The 21,533-nt window shown below is 33.4% G+C and overlaps 1 protein-coding gene across 2 annotated transcripts; it reads left to right on the top strand.

Annotated features, from left to right (window-relative positions):
- The first annotated feature begins 11,408 nt into the window (after positions 1-11,408).
- LOC109176859 (bark storage protein A-like) lies at positions 11,409-19,318 on the top strand. 2 transcript variants are annotated; one of them, XM_019326255.1, is made up of 7 exons: positions 11,409-11,839; positions 14,849-14,916; positions 15,118-15,273; positions 17,190-17,396; positions 18,056-18,235; positions 18,835-18,989; positions 19,096-19,318. In XM_019326255.1, the coding sequence occupies exons 1-7, from the start codon at positions 11,593-11,595 to the stop codon at positions 19,121-19,123; spliced, it is 1,041 nt and encodes a 346-aa protein (XP_019181800.1). In that variant the 5' UTR covers positions 11,409-11,592; the 3' UTR covers positions 19,124-19,318. The 2 variants fall into 2 exon arrangements, with proteins under 2 accessions (XP_019181800.1, XP_019181799.1); XM_019326254.1 differs by having other exon boundaries at positions 18,835-19,318.
- The last annotated feature ends 2,215 nt before the right edge of the window (positions 19,319-21,533 follow it).

The raw sequence follows: 21,533 nt of genomic DNA, 5'->3' as shown, positions 1-21,533 counted from the left end.
AGGTTAAAAACTTTGCACGGCATAGCTTTTGACTCGATTGTCCGTTTTGGACAATTTTTTTTTTCAAATCCTGTATTTTTTCGAGATCTACTCACTGCAAGCAGCCAAAGGCGGTTTACCCCACCAATTTCTCCAAAAAAAATGCTTCTTTTGTTCTTAATTTTAGTTTTTTTTTTTATGTATTTATATGGTTTCAATAATATTTTAAACAATTTTATAACCACTTAAATAAATAGTTTGTAAGAAAAAACGATAAGATATTAGTGAATTTTGATAATTTTTTATTTTTAATTTTTTTTACATTTTAAAAAATAAAAAATAAAAAATAAATAAAAAATCGGCGCCTATCGTGTTTTGCAACCTTTATATATATATATATATATATATATATATATATATATATATATATATATATATATATATATATATATATATATATATATATATATATATATATATAAGAGCGCTCATATGCGGCGGGGTCTTACGGTGCGGCGGTGCGGTCAAATTCCAGAATACACCAACAATGTTAACAATATGCACCAACAGTGTAATAAAAACACACCCCAATGAAATGTAATAAAACATCACAAAATACACCCCAGACTCAAAAAAAACACACCATATAACTCACCACCCCCAATGGTGTATTTCCGAACAGTGTATTGTGTTTTTACTCACACCTAATGGTGTGTGTTTGGTGATGCAGGGCTCTGTTTACTCTGTTTTGTGTGGTGTATTTCCTAACGTTGATGGTGCATATTTGGTGAACTATTGGTGTTGCCGCACCGTAAGAAATAACCGCACCGTAAGACACTGCCGCACCTGAACCCGCCTCTATATATATATATATATATATATATATATATATATATATATATATATTTGTTTAAGTATAATAAAAACCATATGTAATAATGTAATAATAAAATAATAATAATAATAATAATAATAATAACAATAACAACAACAACAACAACAACAACAACAACAATAATAATAATAATAATAATAATAATAATAATAATAATAATAATAATAATAATAATCCAAACAACACTACATACAGAATTAAATTAAAATTAAAAAAAAAAAAAACAAAATAAGAAGAAGAAACAGACAAATGGCTCCTCTTTGTAAATGATGTGGGATCATTTTGATACCACATCGACAATGTTAGGAAAGAAGTGCTCTTGAGATCCTATATATAAGAGAAGCAATGTGTAACATCCCACTTTTCTAACTCTTAATCACAAATCTAAACCACAATTATCATAAGCTAAACATCGGAATTAACAACTAAAAGATATCTAGTGGGAATGTCATCGCCACAACCACCACTCCGTGGTGATTGCACAGGCTAAGGGGTAGAACTAGAAATAAAATAAATATCTAACATCCATAATAAATACTGAAAATCATAAGGGGGAAAAAGTCACCCCAAAGTCTACATCATCAAACGTCTACAAATCATCACAAGTCTAGAATCCGAATAATAATATCATCAACAAAACATAAGAGTTTAGACATCTCAATCTAAAGACTAGTCTAACTCGATCACTTCTCACTGCTAGGCCCACCTGAAAGGGGTTTTGCAAGCAACACATAGACAAATAGGAAAACACCCGTTAGCACGAAGCTAAGTATAACCACACTCAACCCTGTAAAATACTATAGAGTATACTTTGAAAACATTTGATTTCACAGGTATACAACAAACTCATCTCATATACATCTTTAGATCTATCATGCACTTTCTAGATGCTTGCACCCTATAATATCAACTAGCATGCTCATAAGACTATTTACTTAGGTTCACAACATTATATTTTCTCAAATAACTTATCAAACAATCCATACGTACCGATAGGATCATGCTAATAAACCATATAACGGGTATACTCATGCTTTCATAATCTCAACTCATAATTCGATAAACAAGACTTTTAATACCACAAACGATTATAAATCAACATTCACATTATGTAATCTCATGCGATTTTATTCGAATGCAATTTTGTGCAACAATATACTCATGCTCATATGCAATCTCGTGCAACGATATACTCATACTCATATGCAATCTTGTACAACAATATAATCATACTCTTATGCAATCTAGTGCAATAATAAACTCATACCCATATGCAATCTCGTGCAACAATATAATCATACTCTTATGCAATCTAGTGCAATAATAAACACATACTCATATGCAATCTCGTGCAACAATATAATCATACACTTATGCAATCTAGTGCAATAATATAATATATATACTCATGTTCGTTGTAAAAATAGAGTACTTTCTGTGGAGGTCTATTGAGTCTCTCTTGACTCGCTTTCTTTCTCTTGAGTCTCTCTTGACTCGCTTTCTTTATCTTGAGTCTCTATTAACTCGATTTCTTTCTCTTTTCGCTCGCAGACAGATCAGGGTTTCACCGTAGCGTGAATTTCCCCATCGGGAACGACGTAAGTCCGACCCAATATCTCCTACCGTCTACCGAACCAATCTCGTGGTTCACGCGCTGTGGAATCAAGTATCAAACTTTCAGTGTGCACACCCCCTACTAGGATTCCAAGCCTGGCGGGTAGTTTCCAACCTCGTAACATAGGAGTACGCTGCGTTACATGTATTGGGACCGCAATGTCCATAACAATCATCCGAGAGGACATAGTCCAAACGGGTCCTCCAAAACCTCACCGATATAGATAATACATACATACACATATATATATATATATATATATATATATCATGCATCACTCTTATGCATGCAACAACTTTACTACTTCTCAAATGCATCAAAGAATGTTATACACATGCTCATGTTCTTTGAAAATAATACTCGGGCTCACGTTGGCCCCTTATGCATTTTTTTGAAATATGAAATATGTGAAAATTCCAAAATGCTCTATAACATGCTTCTAAATCATGTATAAAATATCATGAAGTATACAACATATAATGTCATTCTCGATTTGCAAATAGGCAACTTCTATACATTTCACTTCAACAAATAAACTTCTATTCTCTTGGATCAAATAATACAATTTAATCATGCTACAAAAGTGAATCACATTCTCAAATGATCATGCTTCTATACTTAGTAAAATCATCAAACAGATCACAAAGATAACAATTCCTCATATACAGTGCATAGCAAAATATATACTCTGTGTAGTATTTCGTCACAACTTCCTTCATAACATACTCATTTTAGATCCAAATTCAACCAAATCAAAGCCAAAACGTGCGTCAAGACGGTCCCGAAGAGCCGAGGCACAAGGGCCCGTAACACTCGGCCCGAAATGACACGTAGCTGAGCCACAAGGGCCCGGCCACTGCAGATTCTTCTCAAAATCAAAGTCAGGGACCTGGGGCGGGACTCCTCATGGTCCGCACCTTGTATCCCGTCACTTCACCGGGGCTAGGCAGCGGCCCTCTCCTAGGGCCGTGCCCTAGTCCCGTGCATGCACGGCTCTAGTCGGCGAACCTCCTGATGGGCCGTGGCTAGGGCCGTGACTCTGATCTGGTGCACACTGTGTTGTGCACCAGAAGGTTTTTCATCTGCAAAATCAAATCCAAACAAGTCCAAAACAATCTCAACAACTCACAAATAAATACTAAATCACTTCCAAGCATAAACACATCAAAAACTCATAATTTCTACTCATTTCTACTCAATGCTAAGGCTTCACAGAGCCAAATTTTAAAGATGAATCCATGGGGTTATACCTCTTGTAGACTTTCTTCTAGCTTGGATCTCTTCTTCCTCTCTATCTAGCTTGAGCCTCCTTCACCACCTATACTTCACAAACACCATACAACCTTAGCCTAGAACCTCAAAGATTAAAAGGAACTAGAAGAGAAATGAAGGCTAGGATGGAAGAAGAAGATGATGAGCTTACTATGATGTTTTCTCCCTTCTATTTTGGCAGACAAAAATTTGGGAAGGCAAAGAAGAGATCAGGAGAAGACAATGTAGCTAAAGAGATATTTTGTAGGGTCCAAAACCCTAGGATAATTGTCAATGATTGGTTGAGGGCAAAAGAGTAATTTCTTTGGCTAAGAGATGAATCAAGAAAGGCTTTGGATGTCTAGTAGTCCACCATACTCCATGAACCAAGGGCTAGAATTGCTATTTCAAAATACTTTGGGGTTGAAAATGAATTTTCTCAAAAAGCTATTTAGATAAACCCTTGTTTAAAATCTTTTTTTGAATTCTCACAGTCTCACTTAGATGAATTTCTTGATTAAAATCTTGGTACGCGAAGTACCCGAAAATTTAGGAATTTTCGAAATAGAAATAATTTTGGTGTCGAATTAATTTAAAATGTGACGAAAATAATTTATTCAAACACCAATTAATCGCAAAAAATTTTAATGGAGTGAAAATGGCTATTTTGGAATTTCTTGAAATTGGATTTATAAAATGAAATTTTGGGTTGTTACACAGTGCTCATCTTACATACATAATTGGTTGCCCATCAATGTGGGCAAGTATTAAAACGCCAAAAAACTCTTATTTACGAGGTCTTAGCTTAATGACTTTTTTATTTTAGTTTTTTTTTTTTACTTATTATTTATTATTAGGGGGGTTTGGGAAAGATTAACCCAAAATGTATATGTGTTGTTTTGTTTTTAGCAGTTTGGAGTAAAATTGTTGTGTTATTGAATAATATTTTTGGTATTTTGATTAAAGACAAAATGTTAAAATGGCGAATTTGTTAAAATTGTAGCAAATTTGTCAATAATCAAACAAGGCCATTATCTAATAATTATTATGCAATTTAACAAATTAATTATATAGATATAAAAGATTATCTAATAATTATTATGCAATTTAACAAATTAATTGTATAGATTTAAAAGTTCGTTTGGAAAATAGGAAAATAATTTCTGAAAATGAGTTATTTTTCATAAAATATTTTTCTTTTTAATTTTTGGCCGTATAGCAGAATTACAAAGAGGGTAAAACATATTTTGTAAGAGAAAATTATTAAGCTATGTATTTTCTTGTTGGGGACATCAGTTTTATATGTTATTGTTGTTATCAAAATCTGACCTACTACATATCATAATTATTCTCCCTAACACCTAGTACATGGTATAAAAGTAAACATTTCCCATATGCGTTTTATTCACAGTGTGCAATCTTTTTCGTATATCACCACCATAGCTTACCTTTGTGGGCATGTATACGTTAATTATAAACCTCCGTCGGTTATTTAAATCTTTAGAGCCTGATAAGCCTCAAAATATACTATGTTTCCAGTAGTTTTTCTAAGGAGTTGTGCACTAGTTTTGGCTGAGAAGTCGTGTTTTTAGGGTAAAATGTCTTAAAAGTACAGCTTAGAACGAAAATACCTTTCTGGTTACATTTTATTTGTTTTCAGGTATTTTTGGACAGAAAACGTGGCAAAAAGGGCAAAAAGGTCAAGGCCGAGGAAAGCACGCGAACAAGGACCGAACACACTAGGACTACGCACGAGAAGAGGGACGGAATGGGAATTATTTCCCATTCACGCCCCTCCTCACGGCGTGAAGGTCCCGTGAACGGGAAATAAGAACGGCCAAGCAAAGCTCAAAGGCAGAAGATTATAGCCTATTCACGGCGTGAGGCCGTGCGTGAATAGGAGTGCGAATATTTAAAGGAAAAATTCAGCATTTGTGAAAAAGTTGAATTCTAGTTCAACAATTCTAGAGAGAAGTTTTTAGGTAGCTTTAGATTTAGGCTAGGTTACATTTTCTCTTTCCAAGATTTTAGCCTCAAATCTATATACTTTGGAAGGAAGATTGAAGATCTAGAGTTTCTATAGCTTGGATCTCTCATTTCTCACCACCATTTGAAGGGATCTAGCTTGGATTTGGGTAAAGATTTACTTTTGTTCTTCATTTAATAATATCTTGTTTTACCCATTTTGCTATTGCTTGATCTTGGTCTTTGTAATGTTTGGCTAAATTCTAGTAGTGGATTGAATCTCATTTCCTTGTGTTAAAATATGTATTGATCTATTTGTTTTGCTATGTGTTGATGTCTTGTTGTAAAGAGACTTTGTATAGACTCTTGTGTATGGTGTACAACATATACTTGAGGTTTGAGTAGGATTAAGTCGACAAGAGATTGTGGCTTAGTCATAGACTTGTCTGATTGCATTTCCCGCCCTCATATCCGAGAGGATAAGGTCTGGAATGAGATGTAGACAAAGTGTTTATCGAAATGCTCATAAGGAACGTGGTCACGGAACGGTGGTTCGACACCTATGAAAGACCTAGTAACCGAGCGGTGAACGGCATTGGAAGTCATCTCACTTGATTAGATCAACACTAGCCCAGATTCACCTCACACGCACAAAGGAATGAGAATTCCACTCCGCTACGTTTTTTATTTTTATAGTTTCTTTTATTTCTTTTCTTACTTCCTTTGCTATGCCTTGCCCTTACACTCTCTTGAACCCAATTACAACCTACACTTCTTGCGCCTAGTGTATCTCTCGTTAATGCACTGTGATACGTGATTGTCTTGCACTCTTTTTACTCCAACTTGCCATCCTTGAGTACCACACTCGGGGTGGTTCTCACTCCCCATTTTAACTCTTTTTATCTCTTTCCATACACGACCATGCATCATCGAATCTTTTGACGACGCTATCTAAAATGAGAATTGTAAACAAAAATGTGTTTGTCAGAGCCCATGATAAGGGATCAATATAAAAATAGGTACGCTGACTACACACTTTGTTAAGATCATTCCACGGCATTAGGGGGAGATAAGATCTCAAATTTAATAGAATGCCGAGAAATTCTATTGATGATTGATCTTCAATATTTAAATCCACGTACTAGGTAGACTGAACTAGAAGTTCATAAGAAGTAAACTGAATTGGAAGTTCAGAAGATAATTAATCTGCCAATATATATACTGATAAAAATAGTGACTAGGTCCCATATATCTTTCCCAACTTGGACCATATGTATTTACCTATGCTCCTTGATGCCAGAAGTGTGGAGACATTTGGTGTAAAAGACAAGAATCCGCGGAAAGCTAAATCTAGTAGAAAATTTCATCACTCTTGAAATCACTTAAAGAAGTATGTCCTGAAGTCATTCGTTTAGAAGGCAAAAAATCCCAGTAAAATTATTGGTGCACCCAAAATCATAATACTAGGGATGCGGAACGACCAAATAAAAATATCATTGGGAAATGGCTAGAGTTTGGTTGAATTAGAAATTGCCATGAATTTTATATATACAAGAGAAATTTGTGAAAAATGTTATAGTTGTCGACAACAAAATTGCCTTTACAAATTGCTCTTGTTATATGATATATTCTGGATCTAGAGATAGGCACCAGTAGTGCCCTAAATTTTTTTTTTTTTTAATGTATAAATGAGCAATTGAGGCATATACAGCTCAGCTCGCTAAAACTGTATTCTCTTTATAACATGTACACCGTTTAATGTTAACCATGAAGGTTACAAATGGGCGTTTGCACAATAGAGAAATACAAACAATATGGTAGTATGATATAAAGTGAGACTGGTAGCTTACGAGTTTATGCAGAGACCCTAAATTGATTTTGATCAAATATTCTCTCCCACAACATATGGCATTACGTTCCGTTAATTAACATCATTGACAGTGAATTAAAAATTTAGATATGCAGTTGATGAACGTCATGACCACAAACTTATGGGTCATTAGATGCTAATATTTATTTGTAAATCCCCGATGGATTCAACACTTTCGAAATGAGAAAAGTGAAAATTGCAACGTGTATCATTAAACTACTAAAGTCTTTGTATGACTTGAATATTATTGACTGAGTATTTTCCTCCCGAAGAAGGAATATGCAAATAATATGTACTATTATGTGTTCGTTAACGAATTGCTAATGGAGTTATTTATTTATCATCTCAGTCAATATTGATGGTTTAAATATCATTGAACACATAGAGAACTTGGTGATATCAGCTCATGCAGAAAGATAGAGTTTTGAAATAAAAGACTTGGAAATCCAAGTATTGTCTCAACCCGAAGATCGAGTTTCTCCTTGAAAAGTTTTATACACCAGTTAGACAACTTGAAAAATGTCTTGAAGATGTTTTATATGGATAGGTATTATTTACTTATCACACAAACAATTGTCCAATAATCTCTTGAAGTAGATAAAGGATCATTTAGACTCGAAGATGATGATGAGGATATTTAGGGACTGGAAGTCCATTACTTCATTGTTATTGTAGCACTATTATAGAACTAGAAGTTCTATAGTCACATCAGGCCTGATATTGAATTTGCGATGAAATTGCTAGCAACGTTTATGCTCCCTCTACAATGAAATATTGGAATTATGTTTAACATATCCTCTAGCATTTTCGAGGTACAAAGATTTTGACGTTTATGTGAGAAACCAATATGTGGTTTTGATGGGCTACTTGGGTATTGGCTCTTTTATTTGATCCCTATGATGCCAAGTCCCAAACTGGTTATGTTATGTTTTACCCTCCCAATGTCCCATATGAGGACAAATAAGATTGTGTTGTACAAGCAAGTAATAGGTTTGTTAAGGGGAACCTTATAAAACATATTGCACTTAAGTCCTTCTACACACATGAAGTCCAGAAGAGTGGTAAAATTATTGTTGAGAAAGTTTTCCCTAGTGAACAATCTGTTGGAGAATACATTCAAGGATGTTGGAGTTTTGGAGTTTTTGCCTTGCTACTTGTCCCACATTGGTTTCTTAGGGACTACTTTCCCATCATTTAAATGCCACTCCTTTTGGAGTCTTTGAAATCTTTTCAAGGGAGGGAAAGGAGAAGTCCCCGCGCACGCCGCCGCCGCCGCCCGCCCGCTCGGTTCGGTTCGCACGCGCGTCGAAGTTTTACGCGGCAATTATATTTTGTCCTACTTTTTCGCTACTCCACAGAATTATTCTTAGTCTACGCACTAATAATAAAGTCAGAGAGATTTGTGCGCGTTAGTGGGCGATTACGAACGCGATTAGCGTTCCTCTCTTTGCGTTTTTCCGTCTATTTTTTCGGTTGATTGTGGCTGATACTGGGAAGTCAGGTATTCTCACTACTATAAATACCTGTCTTCCCAGACCTCTCGAATTACACTGGAAAAATAAGCTTAAACGCTCAGTTGCTACGTATCTCTAAAGTGCAAAGAATACGTGAGCTCTTCTGTGTTAGCCAGTCGAAAGCGTCCGGAAAAAGACCGCACAGTCTCCGGCATTAAGCTTTTAAGGCAGTGTCCTGTACACGTCACAGAATATTCCTATAATTCTATACAGCCTATAAAAAACGTAGTATCCACACATCTCTACGACATTTTTCTAAATATCCAACAGTTAAAAGCTTAATCATGAAAATGTCGTCCCTCCTATCCAAGCCCGCTGCTGAACTTACAAAAATTGAACCACTGAACGGTATCAATTACCGCAGGTGGGCAGTGAAGATGCTGGTGCACTTCGAGACACACGAAGTTGATTATGTACTCACCAACGATGCAATTCCTGCTGCGGCAACTCCAACTACACCTGCTACAGATGAACTCGAGACCACATCGACGGGAGAAGCAACTCCAGATCCGAAAGCTTCTGCGACTGCGTCGGCATCTGCTGCGTCGGCGTCTGCAAAATCCTCTGAAACAACTCAAGACAGTCGAAGCAAATCCTCTTGTAGATATGCTCACTAAATTTCTGCCTACATCCACCTTTGAGTAATATGTTCATAAAATTGGGATGCGTGGACTTAGAAGATTGTTATCTTCAGGGGGTGCGACAACCCCTAACTGCACTAGAATGGACAATATAGAAGGCTTTTGAAATCCTGAAGATTATGCTCCGAAAGCATATGGTTGTACTCTTTTTCCTTAGCTAAGTTTTTCCCTACAGGGTTTTCTTAGGCTAAGGTTTTTAATGAGACAACCGATGTTGGTGCACTTGAGTGGATAGTCCTGAAGACCCTTGAAATCTTGAAGATTATGCCCGGAAGGCTTATGGTTGTACTCTTTTCCTTAGCTAAGTTTTTCCCCACTGGGTTTTCTTAGGCTAAAGTTTTTAATGAGGCAACCGGTGCAACACATGGTTTGACATACTTCGTGTACTCTTTTCCTCGTCTAGATTTTTTCCACTGAGTTTTCTAGCGAGGTTTTTAACGAGGCATGAGTATAGTTATTTAATGGCCAAGGGGGAGTGTTATAAATATGTTATTATTATGGCCATTAAACTTGAGACATTTCCTTAGCCTTTACTTATTACATGAATTATGATGAGTATGTGAAAGATTGTAATGGTCCCTATAAATTGAGGGTGAAGGCTTAATGAAAAGATAGTCTTATGAAATTGTGTTCTATACATTGTGTTCTTCATCTCCCTTTTACTTATCTATTCTATATACTCATATACATACAATCACAAAGTAGTACCGTGCAGGGACGGAGCCAGAAAATTAATTGAGTGGGGGCGAAATTTAAATGGCGATAGAAATGTCAATTACAAAATATCAAATCGGCATAATAAGGTTAAAATACAAAATACTTTATAAATTACAATAGAATGTTTTATAGATTACATGATAGTTAGAGTCGGAGCCAAAAATATACTTGTGTGGGGTGAAAATGTGAAAATATTTATGACAAAATATGAAACATAATCCATTAGATAAAAATTTTTGAATAACACTATATTCATAAATACTTTTAAATTTTAATTTTTTTTAGTTAGATCAACTTTAAGTTTTTCTAAATTAATTTGAATACAATGAAGTAGACTAATGAAGTAGATCAACTAGTAAATTAATTCGAATAAATTTATATGAAGTATAATATAAACTTGTGTACCACATTAATTAAATAATTCATAAAAGTAGACTAAAAAACATTTAATTTATCTTGGAAAGGAATGAAAGACATAAAATAAACAAGTGTTGTTATTGAGTTTTGAACCCATGACCATATACTATTTATTAAAATTAAGTTTAGAGTTCAACCAACTAAGCAACTCAAACAAATAATATATCTAACATAAATATAAATTTTATATAACATTTAATGCTATATATGTATATATATATATACATACATATATATATAAAGTGGTGGGGTGGGGGGAGTGAGGCCAGCTGCCCCGAGACTAGCTCCGTCCATGGTACCGTGCAAATATCACGCGAGAACTGAGCTAGTTGATAGGTGAAATTACAAAATTTAATCAAATAATGGAGTTATGCTTTGAATAAATTAAGCTGTAGTTTTCAAAAAATAAAAAATAAAAATTAAGCTGTAGTTTTCAACTACAACCTACCAAACCAAACAGGTCATTTAGGGGAGATGGAGAAGGATTTAGGAAATCTTCTGCAAATAAACAATAGCTAAGCAGACATTATATTAGTCTCATGTTTCACATGCTGGGTATATATATATATGAATATAATTCATCATAAAAAATTCCATCAATAATTACACTTTTTGCTCCCATAAATCTGCCAGCTCCGAACAGACACTTGAACAACACAGACCATCATTTCTTGAGATCGAGCTTAGGTTGTTGGAGATTGGAGGGAGAGAAAATTAAGCAAATAAAAATGGGTGCAAAACAGGTGCAGGGAAGCAGGGCATCACTGGTTTTAAGGATGTTGGGTTTGATGTTGTTTGTTGTGCAGGTGGTTCCATTTCCAGGGCAGAGGTTGAGAAGTTTGAGTGTGATAAGGAAGATGAATCAGAAAGGCCCTTATATTGGTCTTGTCACTGTTTATCCTCCTGAGGAGAATGCCTTCTTTGCCACTGGTGCCTTCCAACCTCACCCACAACACCCCTTTGTAGATTTATCAGGTTAGTTGTATGTTCACTTAAATTCTTTCTTTTACTTTGGCTCCACCTACTTTTTTTAGTCACACCTAATCTCCATGAAAAGATAGGGATAAATAGAGTAATAATGTAATATTATTTTTATTTTTATTTTTATTTAGAGTTAATACCAACTGGAATTCTCTGAGTATAGTAGCACCACCACGTTTAGTTCTAAACATTTAACCACCAGGTCCTTTAACTTTCAAATTTAACCAGTCTTGGTCCTTCTGTTAGTTCAAGTAATTAAAAATTTGAAAGTTGATAGATCATGAGTGGTTAACTTGAAAGTTGAAAGACCATGAGTAATGTAACTTGAAAGTTGAAAGACCACATATGGTTAAATTGAAAATTTATGACTAAATATGACGATATCACTATGCTCGGAGGACCTCAACTGTTATTAACTCTTTTATTTATTACTGACATGACATTTTTTGATTGATTTATTAAATAAGTTATATTCTTACCTTCCCATTTAGTGTATCTGATTTGGTTAATGAGGTTTGACTGAAGTTATTTTAAATTCAATTTTTCATAATATTAAGTTAATATTAGTATATTAAATTTATATATTTAAAAACTACATTCAAAATACTATTAGATAAAAAATTGAATTTAAAAATAATTAAAAAACATTAAAGAAAATAAGCAAAGTAACAATCAGAGAATAGTAAACTGGACATGCAAAATGGGAAGGAGTAAATTTTTTTTGTTTCAATTTGTTTTTTAAAAATAAATGTAATCATTTTGGTCATATGTCTAGTGAAAATTTTCATAATACCCTTTAGAAATATTTCTGGCTACACCATTTTGACTTTTTGAGTGTTCTAATGTTGATAATACCGTTTTTTGCAGTTTTTTTCTTACTGATTCTAATATTCTATGTATTTCATGTTGTGTGACTATGTGTTCTAGCTTTCTAAAAGGAAAACGAAAGTTGGTGAAAAAACTATTATCTTCATCAAATTTTGTTTTTGTTTTGTGTGTGTTTTTTGAAAAAAAAAAATGTTTGTCATATATTGGGGGTGTTTGGTAAATAATTGTTAGCTGATTGGGTTACTGAGTTTAACTAGTTGATAACATTAGTTGATTGTAGAAATGTGTTTATAAGTAAATTAAATGTTAGCTGATAGCTAATTATATGCAAAATAACTTTATCAAAAAGTTGTTCGAAAAAACTGTTTTGAGTAATTTTTTTAATTTTATCGTTTTGGAACAATAAGTTATTACAAAAAAACTAATTAATCAAACACTCATATTGGTTGTTTAACCAAGTCAAACAATTAATAGTGATCAAATAAACCAAATTTAATTAATAAGCTAACTATGTTACTAAACAGGACCACCAAGACTATGTGGTCTAATGGTACCCTGGTTGGACTTCCATTTGAAAGGTTACGAGTTCAAGCCTCAGTGGAGGCGTTATTGGTTTGGTTCTTTGTGTTTCAGTAGGTTGAGAAAGTATATGAACAGATACTACAATGTAATAGGGCCAGTAACATTCAAAAAAAAAAAAACAAAAAAAAATGTTACTAAACAGGACCACTATAAAAGGTTCACTTTTCAACTGCGCATTACCAAATGACTAACTTAGACCTTGTTTGGTAAAATAGTTAACTTATCAGTCAATTTTGACTTATTTGACCACTATTAATTGTTTGACTTGATTAAAAATTAATATAATTGTTTGATTATTTAACTTTTTGTAACTCTAAAATTTTAAAATTCAAAAAACTGCTCAAAACAACGTTTTCAATAAGCTTTTTGAGAAAAGAAATTATACCAAACAACTACCAACTAACAGCTAATTTACCAAACACATTCTACAATATGCTAATGTTATCAACTCGTTATACCACCTAATTAACCCCAATCAGCTAACAGCTAACAGCTATTAGCTAATAGCCATTAGCTAATAGCCATTTACCAAACAGGGCCTTATGCCCTGTTTGGTAAAATAGTTAGCCTATAGGTCAATTTTGACTTATTTGACCACTATTAGTTGTTTGACTTGGTTTAAAAATCAATATAAGTATTTGGTTAATTAGCTTTTTGTACTAAAACTCAAAAAGCTACTCAAAACAACTTTTTCAATTAATTTTTTTTATAAAAGATAATATACCAAATAGCTATAAGCTACAGCTAATTTACCAAACACCTTTTCTACAATATGCTAATATTATCAACTAGTTATACTATCTAATTAACTCAATCTGCTAACAACTAACAGCTATGAGCTAACAGTCATTTATCAAACATGACATATCTTTTTGTCGTTTCTATACTTGTCATCTATCGAATAATTTTTTTTATATGATGTATCTTGCATTTTATAATTAGAGATTTGATATCGAGCATTGTGCAATGTTATAATTCTACATTTTAAGAAGCTGGACTAACATCACAATATAATTTTAAAAAATGTCAAATAAGTCTTTCAACTTTATACAAATAATTCTTATACAAATAATTAGATTTATGATAAAAAAATTATAATTAAACACTTCAATCTATCATTTTTTGTGTATCTAAACACAATAGCCCGTTATTGACCTATAATAACTAGTCATTAGAGTTTTGGCCGTCACTGGCCACCAATCGCCTTTGTTGATAACCTATAATAACTGATTCGGTGCATGAATGACGGCGACCAGTTGGTAGCCTTCTTTGGTGACGGGTGATTATCAACAACGGTCAATGGCGATAGTCAATAGTGATTATCATTTATAATTTTATTGGTAATCAATAGGTTATAAGTAAACATGTCAGACTTAGATGAACAATCTTAATAAGTTGAAGTGTTTTCTTCCAATAATAATAATAATAATAAGTTGAAGTGTTTAATTACAATTTTTTTTAAAGCTCCAGCACTTAATTGTTTTTTCGTATAAAATTTGAAGACTTATTTAACATTTTGTATATTAAGTAAATTCCGTATTGTGACTGATATCTCAATCAGATCAAAACCAACACTTTGATTTGATTTTGTAGGTAGACGTTTTAGAATTGGAACAGTGATGGGAAAGAAAGTTATCTACGTGAGATGCGGTGTTGGGCTGGTATGTATTTCAAGAGTTCAAAAGAAAAAAAAAAAAAACATAGAGTAAAATCAAATCATCTTGTAGTATATGGTCATATATACCACGCTTCAGTACACATAACCTCTCATTTGAATCACTTGATACTACTTGATCACAAGATTATTGACATGATTTTTGTGGTTTTTAAAACCCCGTTTCTTATATATTTCTCATTTTTAGGTGAACGCAGCGGCTACCACACAACTAATGTTGGATTACTTTCAGTTGAGTGGAATCATTCATTTTGGCATAGCTGGAAATGCCAACAGTTCCATGTCCATTGGAGATGTTGTGATACCCAAACAATTTGCCAACACTGGTCTATGGGATTGGATGGTAATCTTTCACATTAATAGCATTTTTATGGCATTATAACTATATCTTATAACTATATCAACAACTTATATAGTTATATGTAAAAATGTGCGTAAGGCCATATCACAAATCCTTGTCAATAAGACGGGTTGGATCAAGATAAAAAAATGTAATACTTATACTGAAAAATGTTAATCAGGATAAACTGCTTATTACTTATAAGAAAGAGTGTAATACTTTTGAAGAAATGTAATACCTTATTTTGATTTAAAAATATTACATTTAATTTTTTCCTCAAAAGTATTACATTTTCCCTTATGAGTAACAAATATTACATTTTTCAGTATAAGTATTATATTTTAATATTGACCCAACCCATCTCACGAATAATAATTCATAAAATGATGTCACAATACAGTCACTCATAGTTATATGGCGTAATTGTACACTATACTAGTGGGGAAGAGAGAGGGGGGTCCGATCCGGAGTTGGCTAACTTCCACCCTTCCTACTACCCTCACCCTTCTCCTATTTTATTTTTTTTTTTTTTTTGTATATCTTTAATTTTCTTTTAAATTACATGTTTCAATTTGTTTTCTTTAAGTTATGCTATTTATTTCTATTTATATGGATTTTATAGTCATCCCTAGGATTTAATTCAATTTTGTTGTAATTTTGGAAGTAAATTTAGGTTCATGAAATTTTTTCATAATTTAATTACCGAGATGTTCTTTGAAGTGATGATTGGTACTCTACAATATTGATGCAAAGTAATATTGGTATGATAATGTTAAATTTTTGGAGATCCAATTTGTAAATACTGATCTCGACATCCCATATGGGAAAGGTCACTACATGTCATCTGTGCACAAGGTGTTTGGCATATATAGCGTATATACTTATTTAAAGGTCAATATTAAAGGTTGGGAGTTAATTAGTTTATTAGAGATTTTATATTTTTTTAATACTTATTTAGTTTTCAAATATAAATTTCTTGATTCTAAACTCAAAAATTATTTATTAGAAAATATATTACATAATTAATTTACATCACATATCTGTTAGTAACAAATATCTAACAGATATTTCCATTACATATTTTTTATTTAGGTTGCCAGAAAAAATAAAATAAAATATGATGCTAGATTATTCATTATTATTTGTTATATTGTATTCTAATTATTTTGATTAATAATGACATTCATTGCTTTTCGAATCTATGACAAAAATTTCTAACTCCGTTACTACGTGAATCAATCATATATTGTATTGAATCAATCATATATTGTATTGGGTATTATTGGTAATAGTTTCTAATAATTCAAATATAATACATTTTTGTCCTGAGTATCACTAAAAATTATTACCAATATTATTAAGTAAAATAATACAATACATGACTATATTAAGTATACAATCGACATTGATGTCAATGAGTTGTTACGTTATACCATGGACCAGAGTCTACCTTACGGTCCTAAATGACGTATAAATTGTGTATTTTTAATATTAGATGTGAACTTCTAGAATATAAATTGTGTTTCTAAGTCAAAACACATAACAATCGTAGAAGGGAATTTGTGAATACAATACATGGTCATCAAATCCTAATCTGTTAATATTATGTGATTGTAATATTTAAAAGTAACTTGTGAATACAAAACAAGGTAATCAATTACATATATGTTAACATTGTGTGTTCGTAATATACATATTTTGAACATTTATTAGTATATAAATCGTGAACATTTAAACCGGATTCCACCTTGCAAGGTGAACCTGGATCCACGGAATAATTTGCCGATGTCAATCAACACCTTAAAATTTCTTATATTTCTAACATCAACCTATTTCAAGCACCAAATATAATTGTATTGCACTTTTTTTTTTTGTTCGTGATGGACTTTGCATGAATTTTGTATTTGTTATGTGGACAGAAACCCAATGGGACAGTTCCAACCAATGATGTTACTCAAATGGACTTCAAGAACTATAATGTACCAAAAGGGGGAGACAATGAGTTAGGGCACCTTGGATATAGCACTGAGCAATTCTATTCAACTTCAGGAGACCCAACTGATCCTGACAGAGTTTTCTGGTTTAATGTAACCAAGGACTGGCTTAACTTAGCTTCTAGCTTGGAGGTAAGAACATTTTCATTTACAACAATTTTGAATATGGATGAGAGGAACACACAACTATTATAAGAGAGTGTGTATGTATTGGGTAAATCCGGTCTTTTGACTCTAGTCGACAAAGAGCCACAAAAAGTTAAATCAGTCAAACCAAGAAGGCTAATAAGTTGCTCCCACTAGGAGTCAAACTTATAACTTTGTGGTCAATAAGTTAATAGTTTGTGCTTCAAAAAAAAAAAAGTTAATAGTTTAACTTGATTATTTTTTAGTTATGGGATATCAATTTTGAAAACTTAGTTAGCACAAGTTGAGTAGTGAAATGAGGATGATACATATTATTTTTATATTCTATAGTGATATTTTTTGTTTCTTTAGCTTTTGTTCATGTTTATCAGGTTTTTTTTTTTTTTTTTTTCATAATTTGTTTGGATCATACTATTGCATCTAGGTTAATATATATCCCCACCAACAATCACAAATTCACAATCCATAATTCAGTCACCATTATTCAAGTCGGTCCGTGCATGATTCCCAACCAAATACCTCATCTATAGTATTATGTATTGAGTGAGTCTTGTATAAAACTGTTTCAGTGAGACTTATAATATAGATAATGTAATCTCATTCATGCATGGATTTTAACATTTCTTTTTTCAATAATGTTGTAGGGGATGGAATTGGAGCAATGTCTAAATTCAAGCTTGTGCCTCCCACAAAAGCCTAAACTAGTTGTAGGTCTCAAGGGTTCAACTGCCAACCTTTTCCTTGACAATGCAGCATACAGAGAGTTCCTCTTCCAGTCCTTTGAGGTTACCTCACTTGACATGGAAAGTGAAGCTGTTGTGATGGTAAGCTCCTCTTTGCTACTTCTTAATTCATATTATTTAATTCCGAAAAAAAAAAAAAAAGGGTCAAAACATCCCTAAACTTTATACCAGAAGTCAACTTCTAAAAGTTGCAATTAAGCATATCAATATGTTATTTTAGTGCATCGAAACTCAAAAATCGGTTAGTGACCAGTTTTAGCAGGTCGTTTGGATTTTGACGATGATATGGCTACCTCAGTGGAAAAAAATCGACTACCGATGACCAATGAACGGTTGCTGGTCGTCGTCTCCAGTGGAAAAGACTATCACTAGTCCCCAGACCGGGGACCATTCGTCAGTTGTCCTGAAGGTAGCCGGTAGCCGGAACATCACCCGAACCCTAACGACCTGCTATCACAGGTCACTAACTGGTTTTTGGGGTTTGATGCGCTAAAATGACGTGTTGATGTTTTTAATTGTAACTTTTAAAAGTTAGAGAGATTAATTGATTTCTCATATAAAGTTCGGACATGTATTTAACTCTTATCGCTTTAATTTCTTGTCTAAATACCATGCATGTTACCATAATCTTCATATACGGAGTATATAATGTTAACACAACTTTTTTTTCCCTCTTGAAGACAAGCTTGTCCAATGGATTCCCAGTAATTGCCATTCGTGGATTATCAGACCTAGCTGGAGCACAAACAGGCAACAACACAATTGATTTGTTTGGACCTCTAGCAGCTACAAACACTGCCAATGCTGTGATTCAATTCATCAACACTCTGCCAAGATCTAGCTGGAGCACAAACAGGAAACAATACAATTGATTTCTTTGGACCTCTAGCAGGTTCAAACACTGCCAATGCTGTGATTCAATTCATCAACACTCTACCAAGATCTAGAAATACTTATGGATATTATTAGGGCTACCATGACAATTGCTCTTTATATTGTGTTTATCTCAAGTTAGAGTTCCCGGTATTAATGAAAACAATTAATCAATTTAGTTGCAAGTTTGCCACTTATTGTTTGAAAAGAAACATTTCATGTCCATTTTATTTATAGAATTGGGCTGGAGAAACATTATATCCCGTGAGAGTTAATACCCAATTTAGTCATTAGTCATAAACGTCTTTTTGTTTGTGTTTAATTGGGTCATCGACTTTGATGAGTTTACTTTATTGAGTCATTTGTAACGGTAGCTTAGTAATTTTCCCTCTATTAATACATGTTGAAAGACTTGAGGAATTGAAAATATTTTCTATTTCTTACATTCTTACATGGAACATCATATTATAACACAATATATAGGCTAAAGAAAGAGCATAGGGAAGAGACACAATAAATGAAAGAGACATAATAAATGGAACAATCTATCCAAGACAACTACTCCTCTCCTTAGGGAGATACTGCCTTAATGAGGCTAAGGAGAGGCTGCTCTAGAAGATATTTCCAACACTCCTCCTCCTGGACCATACAAATCAAATGCTCCTAGCTTGCTACAAATGAAATCAATCCTAGGTCCACAAAGAGATTTAGTGAGGATATCAACAAGTTGATCATTTGACCCAACAAATGTGATGACAGTGTCTCCAGATGCAACCTTCTCTCGTATAAAGTGGCAATCAACCTCAATATGTTTGGTCCTATCATGAATCATGATAGATAGGATTGGATGTAATGTGTAAAGTTGCCTGATTATTACAAATTAATTTCATAGGATTGAAATTGCAAAAATTGAGTTCTGTGAGGAGTTTCTTCACCCAAATTTGTTCATAATTTCCTAGTGTCATTGCTCTGTATTATGCTTCTGCGCTTGATCGTGCAACCACATCTTGTTTCTTGCTTTTCCAGGAAATCAGATTACCTTCAAACATAATACAGTATACATATGTTGATCTCCTATCCCAATGACATCCTGCCCAATCTGCATCCGTGTAACCAACAATTTCTGTATGCCCGTGATCACTGTAGAGTAAACCTGTACCTGGAGATCTTTTCAAATATCTTAAAATTTTGATAGCTGCATCCCAATGACTTTGAAATGGCTCTTGTAGAAACTAACTAACAACACTCACAACAAAGGAAATATCCGGACGAGTGATAGTCAAATATAATAGCTTGCCAACAAATCTTCAATATCTGCTTGGATCGGATTGAGGCTCCCCCTGTCCTGGAAGAAGTTTGACATTCGGATCCATGGGTGTTTTAACTGACTTGCTATTTGTCATACTTGTTTCTTCAAGAATATGCAAAGCATATTTCCGTTATGACATGTAGATACCTTGTTTGGATTGAGCAACTTCAAAAGCAAGGAAATACTTTAATTTTCCAAGATCTTTTGTCTTAAAATGTTGAAACAGATGTTTCTTCAGTTCGTTTATTCCTTCCATATCATCCCTGTGATCACAATGTCATCAACATAAACCACTAAATATATGCTTTTTTCCAAATAGATGTCTATAAAAGACAAAGTGATCAGCTTTGCTTTGAATCATGCCAAATTGTTCGATCACATCACTAAATCGTCCAAACCATGCACGTGGAGATTGCTTCAGTCTATAGAGAAAGCTAGACCTGACAATTCGTGTATACGGGTCTGTTAACAGGTCGACATGATAACGACACGAACACGATAAGGCTAAACACGGACACGACACATTATGATTAACGGGTTCAAATTTTTAACACGAACACGAACACGATTTGTTAACGGGTTAAACGGGTTGACACGATAGACACGTTTTGTTAACAGGTTTCAAGTCGTGTCGACACGATATGACACGAAACCCTTTTAAACCCGCTATTTCTATTAATATCTTTAAAAAACTAAAATTTAAAGTTAAGTTCTATAAAAGAGAAATAAAACCTACAGTTCAATCTATTAAAGAAATTTAAAAATATTCAATTCATAACATTCATAAAATGATAAAATAACATCCAAAAATCATAATTAAAGGAGTCCATACTAATTTTTAGAATAAAATTGAACACAATAAAAATTCATATTTCAAATTATTGAACATCAATAATTGGTGTGTAGGATTTTGGCCTAATGTAGTAAATTCATCTTTAGTCATGTTCATAATATCTTTTGTAATCTCATTCATGACGATGGTTCTTAGCGGGTTATAAACAGGTTGGGTAAACGGGTTCGTGTTAATGGGTTAACACGATAATATTAACGGGTTAAACGGGTTCTTAATAGGTTTAACGGGTTGACCCGTTAAGACACGAAACATAACGGGTCCTTAACGGGTCAACCCGTTAACGACCCGGGACACGTTAAGGCTAAACACTAACCCGTTATTTTCGTGTCCGGTTTCATGTCGTG

This window comes from Ipomoea nil, unplaced genomic scaffold, assembly GCF_001879475.1.
Source record: "Ipomoea nil cultivar Tokyo-kokei standard unplaced genomic scaffold, Asagao_1.1 scaffold0761, whole genome shotgun sequence".
Lineage (NCBI taxonomy): Eukaryota > Viridiplantae > Streptophyta > Magnoliopsida > Solanales > Convolvulaceae > Ipomoea > Ipomoea nil.
This window is presented reverse-complemented; position numbering and strand designations above follow the sequence as displayed.